The sequence below is a fragment of the Olea europaea genome, unplaced genomic scaffold, assembly GCF_002742605.1.
Source record: "Olea europaea var. sylvestris unplaced genomic scaffold, O_europaea_v1 scaffold419, whole genome shotgun sequence".
Classification (NCBI taxonomy): Eukaryota; Viridiplantae; Streptophyta; class Magnoliopsida; order Lamiales; family Oleaceae; genus Olea; species Olea europaea.
The window spans coordinates 137,592-144,600 of record NW_019261692.1 but is presented as its reverse complement, the minus strand read 5'-3'; the positions used below and the strand labels follow the sequence as shown (position 1 = coordinate 144,600).

The 7,009-nt window shown below is 30.0% G+C and overlaps 1 protein-coding gene across 1 annotated transcript in view; it reads left to right on the top strand.

Moving 5' to 3' along the window:
* The first annotated feature begins 5,388 nt into the window (after positions 1-5,388).
* Positions 5,389-7,009, top strand: part of LOC111387706 (monosaccharide-sensing protein 2-like) — a 13,565-nt gene continuing 11,944 nt past the window's right edge. The window contains exons 1-3 of the mRNA XM_023012289.1: positions 5,389-5,531; positions 6,335-6,501; positions 6,583-7,007. Coding sequence (XP_022868057.1) covers positions 6,423-6,501; positions 6,583-7,007 — 504 coding nt within the window. The 5' untranslated portion in view covers positions 5,389-5,531; positions 6,335-6,422. The remainder of the gene's footprint in view (positions 5,532-6,334; positions 6,502-6,582; positions 7,008-7,009) is intronic.

Sequence of the window (7,009 nt, the reverse complement as noted above, 5' to 3'; positions counted from 1 at the left end):
TAAAAAAAAAAAAAAAAAAAAAAAAAAACTGCAATCAAGAACAGGCAATCGACAATCGAGAATCAAGAAGGACTCAAGAATCAAGATTAAAGATTCAAAAGAGTAGATTCAAAGATTATAATTCATTATTTATTATTCGAGATACAAATCAATATATCAAGGTATGTTCTACATTAATTATTTTCCTGGTAATTTTACATGAAGATTTTGACAATTATGTAAAAATTATAAAATTTAAATTTCATAAATATTCAACAAGAGTAATTTATATTTGTTAATAATAAGAAACATTAAATATGGGCATATTATAAAATTAAGAAATCGATATACTCTAAACAAGGAATGTAATCTATAATTTAGGATTAAAAAAAAAAAATAGCAGCCATAACAAGACACATATCTGATGTGCAAATAACTATCTGCAAGACATGTCAGTGAAAATCTATTTAAACGATGCCACATTCAAAGATAAAGGTCAACAAAGTTTTACTACTTTCATACTTCAACGTTAATTCTTCGATACATACCTATTTCAACTCTCAATCCTCAAGGAGCAACTCTAAAGGATGGTCACACAGCTTTTTAGCTGTTTTCCTAACCAATATTGTTTATTTTTCTATATTTTTATGTTTTTATAAGATACGAACAAATAAAAATATATCTTTGTCTTCTTTCCTTATAATATTAGTGAATTATAAGTTATTTTTATTTGTTTGTGACATAATATATTGTTAGTACGTATTTAATATATATTTTCATTAATTTATTTGCAGAGGAATTTTTTTTTTTTTTTGATGAATTAAATTTGTTAAATTATTATGCTTTTAATATTACTAATTCATCTTTAATTGTTACTTAATGCTATTAGATAATGACAAATTTTCTCATAAAATCAAAAAGCAAAAGTAAGAATATATAAATATAAATAGTTACCTTCAATAAATCGGAGATCTTATGCAATCGCGTAACTCATCTAATATTTGAACGGGTGCCGAAGGCACCTTCAACAAAGAAATTTTGAACCCCCTTTAAAAACTAACCTTTAAACAATGAAAAGTCTTGCACTATTCTGCAAGTTCGCAACCGAAGTCCCACAGTTGTGAAGAGGCCTCCAGGATTTCAGATTTGCTCTATTCACAATTATCTACACATAGGTAGACATGGTAAGAAGTGATGCAATCTATTATGTGGAAGTATTACATCACGTAAGTCAAGCAACTACAAACTTGTTATTGCTAATATTGCTAGTGTCCTCATGTACATAAACGTTTTTTCTTTTTCTTTTTTACTAACTTAAGCATCGAAACAAATAGATAAGACAATGCATAGCGTAAAAAGATTTGCAAGTAGACAAGATAAATGATTAGGACTTTAGTTATTTCAATGAAATACGAAAGAAAAGTGTATATAGTACATTCTTGAAAATATATACCCTCTCTCAAGAATCAACTATTCACCAACAAATGTTATATCTTGCAATAACTCGTTAACTTAGAACCGTTAAGGATTTGTATGTGGAAAAGATCGATAATCAAGATAACATAAACAAAAGATTTTGAATATTTAGTGATTTCATCTTGAAACTTAACCTATATAATTAATTATAAATTTTTTATAATCTACAAAACTATATTCTGCAATGACCCTTTCTCATTTGAAGGTTGCATTTTTGCAGTTACCACCAACACCACATGTGCCACCCCCGGATGGCAAATCTATGAATTTGAAATCATTATTTATTATATTATTTGAACCTCAATTATGAATAAACTAAGGCATGTGCGACCATACATGAACCGTTGTCGCGATTTGGATCTTTCTAATAATTAATCAACCTTGGATCTCCAACTTGGATATGAAAAGCCCAATTATTTTTTTGAATCTTGTTTAATGGTTCAATTGATACGGCCAAGAAAAGAGAGCAAACACGAATATTAAATTAATGTGAAAAATCAAAATTGCATTGGAGACATCAGGTATAAATAATAAATGCGAAATTTTTTTACATTTTTTTTTTCTTTTTTAGCATTGCAACTCAATAAGTTTTATTGTCGTATTTGTTCAAATTTATTGTTCTTTTTATGGAGACAGTTCAGGGCAATAACTTAGGAAAGTAGTAAATCAGTCTTGATATATTAAATTGATAAATATTGAAGTAAGAAATTAAATTCGAATTTATTTTAATTTTTTATTATTTTTTTTTTCTTTTTTGGTTTTGTAACAACCAATTCGTTTAACTGCTTTTTCTTGTCTCGATTTGTTCACATTGCTTGCTCTTAATTTATTAGTCAAAACAATTACTAGCAATCACTTAAGAAATTCATAAATAGTCTCGAGGAAATAATAGATTATTGAGACGACTAAGAACAATTTAGAATTAATAAATGCGTATTTAAATAAAGTTCAGTTTGTTAATACTTAAATTGCTCTTATTTATCCCAGTTGGTGCTCTTACTTAATTATCTAGACAATTCAAACCATAAAGTAATTGATTACCTAGATTAAATTTTTTGCATAATTAGTCAAAGTCATTAGAAGACATTTGATAGTTAATACAAAGTGAACATGACAAATAATCAATTAATATATACAAATTTCTCTTTTTGTCCTTTTCATTTATATCCCATGGTACATGACATATATTTTTACTTTTTATAGAAGAATTAATGAGAAAAGCTACCATAATTGATTTTTGAAAACTATTTTCTAAAAGAATTTCTTCTTTTGAAAGATTTTTTAGAAGAAATCGCATTGAATCAACTTCCTCTAAAAATTCTTTAAATGAAATATATATATATTTGTATAAAATTAATTAAAAGATCCAAAAGCAGCGTTTTAAAATCATGTCAAATTTGTCATAATATTATATGAAGTAATGATTCATGAATATTCCAATCACTACCATATTACCAATTCAAAATTGACCTCAATGCAAACTTAAACTTAAGGTATGATATGAATCTACGATCTATTTGACATACATACATAATTGATTAAGGCTTTGATGGAGACATTGAGATTATCTGGTATGCTTGACACACGTGATGAGGATCGTATTATCGTGATGGCAACAAGCTTTAGCTGTTTTGCCATCCACCAATGGCAATGTGCGTGGGCATCAACCAAAATGCTGAAGTTGTGCATCCACTACTTACTTAATTGTTAACCTCAGAATCCAACAAACGCATGGCAACCAAAATTTTGATCGCCTCCCCTCCACGTAGATAATGCCTAAGCACCTAAACACTCCGTTAAGATGTAAAGGTATTAAGAGAAAGATTCAACAACCATTTGTACTCCAATAATCAAATTAACACCAGGCAAGAGAGATAAAGTTAGTGCAAGTGACGGGAGAACAGAATTTTATCTAGGATTAGAATATATTACATTTGGCGAATTATGAACTCACATTAGGGATGTCAACAAGTCAAGTTGAACTAGCTCACGAGCTAAAACTTGAGGCTCGTGCTCAACTCGAGGAAAAATGGTTAGAGTTTTTTTTTTGGTTTGAGCCGAGTAAAAGCTCGGCCAAAAAATCTAGGCTCAAACCGAACTTTTGGTTCGGGCTTTATCAAGTTGAGCTGACTCATGTGTTTTTTTTTTTTTTCTAAATAGCCATACGTTACTTTTTTTTTTTTTTTTTTTTTTTTTCCTCGAATCGAGCCTTGAGTCGGGCAAGCTTGGGATTTTTTTTGGTCAAGCCACTGACAACCCAAATCGACGAGCCAAATTGACACCCCTAACTCACATATATGTAGTAGGAATGAAATGGGCAAAATATGTTTAGTGAAATGAACTCAAGTCCAAGCTTTCAATTGAATAATCGATGTCAAGTCGCCATATATAGAACTCCTTTCATCACGTGATTTATAGATATAACAACATATATTTAAATAGATCACTACGTCGTTTATGCAAATCCCGGTCAAACCTCAATTTTCCAAACTGAATAAATTATACAGTCTTCTGATATTATTATTAGTTTAATAATGTAACAGACGATAACAGTTACAAAATTTTAATTTGTCTTTTTAATACATTGTATTGTATAATTGTGAGTAACATGATTTGACTCAACAATCTTACTAAAAGTTAAGGTTTTGAATTTGTCAAGTGACCGTCCAGCTCCCAATAAGAGTGAGTTGTACACAATATTTCGGCCTTTTTTTTTCTTTCTTTAATAGAAATAATTATATTTGAAATCCGTACATTTTATTTTGACAAAATTTAAGTACCGTATTTTCAAAAACAGTATATATTTAATAAATATGATTAATTACCTAATATTTCTAACAATCAGTTGGCGGAATTTAGTGAAGTATATAATGCAATTTGTCTAATTTTAAGGGTACTTACTATATTTTCTAAAACTCCAAAATATTTGGTAACTGAAAATGCTTATAATTTAACTTTTTAAGTATGTTTGACTAACTTATAAGCAAGTTCGCCTAAAGATGCTTGGATTCCTGACTTTGATCTGATCTTGAAACCATTTTTAATGATTCGTCATTTAAATTTTTATTCTAAATAAAAGAATTCTGTGAACTTTATATCGAACTCAATCGAATCCAATTGAGCAAATGTAATTTGTCACAACCTTAATGGAATCCTCAAGCCTTACTGAAACTGAACCCTTTTTTCTAAAAAAATTTTGATTCTAAATTTTGCTATAAAACAAGCTAACTGAGCAATCTTGTTCTTTACCGAAGAAGGTTACATATCATATGTCCGAATGAGAATATGCGACTTGTATATAATTCGGTGTTCATAACGATATTCACCTTCAAAGTTGGTCTCCCTCCAATGAGGTAATGAATATCGTTATGAACACCCTGATGTACGCGTAGTATTATCCGAATGTAACTCGGACTAACAATTAAGTGCATTTCCAAGAAATTTTTTAAACATAAAATGTTATCTATTTTTAAGAGTTGACCTTTAAAATTATAAATTAATGTTTTAGTTTAGAGAGTGGATTTGACTTTCTAAATTTGAGAATAATAAAATTAAATGTTAAATATAAAGAAGATGTTACATACTTCAAAAAAAAAATTTACTCATAGATACTTCCTCAAATGTAGTTGAGATTTTAATTTTGTAGTCAATTCAATTAATTCTTCACATAACATCAATTTAATGGGTAAATGGTGAATTTTTTGACTGTTAGAAATAGAAATAAAGTGGTCCTATTTGTGAGAGAAGAATTCAAAATTGATGGTTGAAATAGTAAAATAATGATAAAAAAAATTAATTTTAATTGACTTAAAATCTGTACCAAATAAACAGTTGAGATAAAATATTAATTTTTGACCTCGTACCAAAAATTGATTGAATGGACAGCAAATCTCGACAGACTCTTTACACAATACGCTCTTTAGAATTAATTAATCAGTCTCTTGGAGATGCTGACGAAAATAAGTAAGCATTTGAAGAAATCAGAAAACTAAACAGATCAGCAAAGCACGTCTCGGTAGCCACCTTTTTTAATTGGTTTTTGATCCCCAAACTTCTCACCGATTCACAATTTTAAGGTCTGTTTCTGTCTTCCATCGCTTACTTAATTTTTCCGCATCGAAGCAATTCTTTCTATTCTATATATACACATTGTGGAATTGTCTGTGTTTCTTCAATGATAATATTGCAGGAGGGCTGCTCAAATTCTTGATGTGATTTGTTCATATCTGCATGTTCGTTCATGTATATGTTGATTTTCTTAGCACAGATTCTACATGGGGATGTGGATTGTGTTTGAATTTATAAAATTACGTTTTATAAATCAAGCAATTTGATTTTTGGAGTATATATATCAATGCGTGTGCATGTCAGCATTGACAGATCTATATGTGTGTTTTGATTCTGTGATTAGTTTTGAAACTCACCGGATTTGATGGCTAGATCGTAAAATAATTGACTCTGTCAACCGAACCTGGGTTCTTAAAATCTTTATGCGTTTTACAAAAAATATATGTAAACAGTGAAGTAATTTGGATTAATCACTTCGAAGAACTATTGTCATTTTGTTGTAAAATTAAATAAACATTTATTTACTATTAGCTTATGTAATGGAACAATTATATCACTGTTAGGTGGTTTGATTCCAAGTGATACAAAATTTTAATTTTAAATTTTGAATCATTAAATTTGCTTTTGAATGTTGGATTAAATTTGTAGTGTTGATATTCTACTTATATATTTCTTAAAAATCTTTTGATTGATCTAGCTGTTAATATAATTATAACTGAGCTAGAGGCTTACCAATCTGATTCGAAATACAGGTTGATATCCAATAGAGGATCCTAAATTTTGTGTCTCGTTTCTTTTGGTGCACCCTCAGAATTTGGAAAATCTGGACCTCCTGTAGTTCAGATGATATAAGCATTTACCAATAAACGAGCATCAAAGTCAGAGAAACTAATTCGAGGATGAGGGCAGTTGTGCTAGTTGCCATTGCGGCTGCCATTGGCAACATGTTGCAAGGATGGGACAATGCAACTATAGCAGGTTCTTCTTTACTATTAAATACTAAATTTTCAATCCTGTTTCTTTCTAGAAACTAATTCATTGTGTATCTATTATGCTTAGGAGCTGTGCTTTACATTAAAAGGGAATTTAACTTGCAAAGCCAGCCAACCATAGAAGGGCTAATTGTTGCAATGTCGCTTATTGGAGCTACGGTTATTACAACATTTTCAGGACCTGTATCTGATTGGCTTGGACGCCGTCCAATGCTAATAATATCATCAGTTCTTTATTTTATCAGTGGAATGGTAATGTTGTGGGCTCCAAATGTTTATGTGCTCCTTTTGGCAAGGCTATTGGATGGTTTTGGAATCGGTCTTGCTGTTACTCTTGTTCCAGTCTATATATCTGAGACGGCGCCACCAGAAATTAGAGGACTGCTAAATACCCTTCCACAGTTTACTGGTTCTGCTGGCATGTTTTTGTCATATTGCATGGTATTTGGAATGTCATTAATTGAGTCACCTAGTTGGAGGTTGATGCTTGGAGT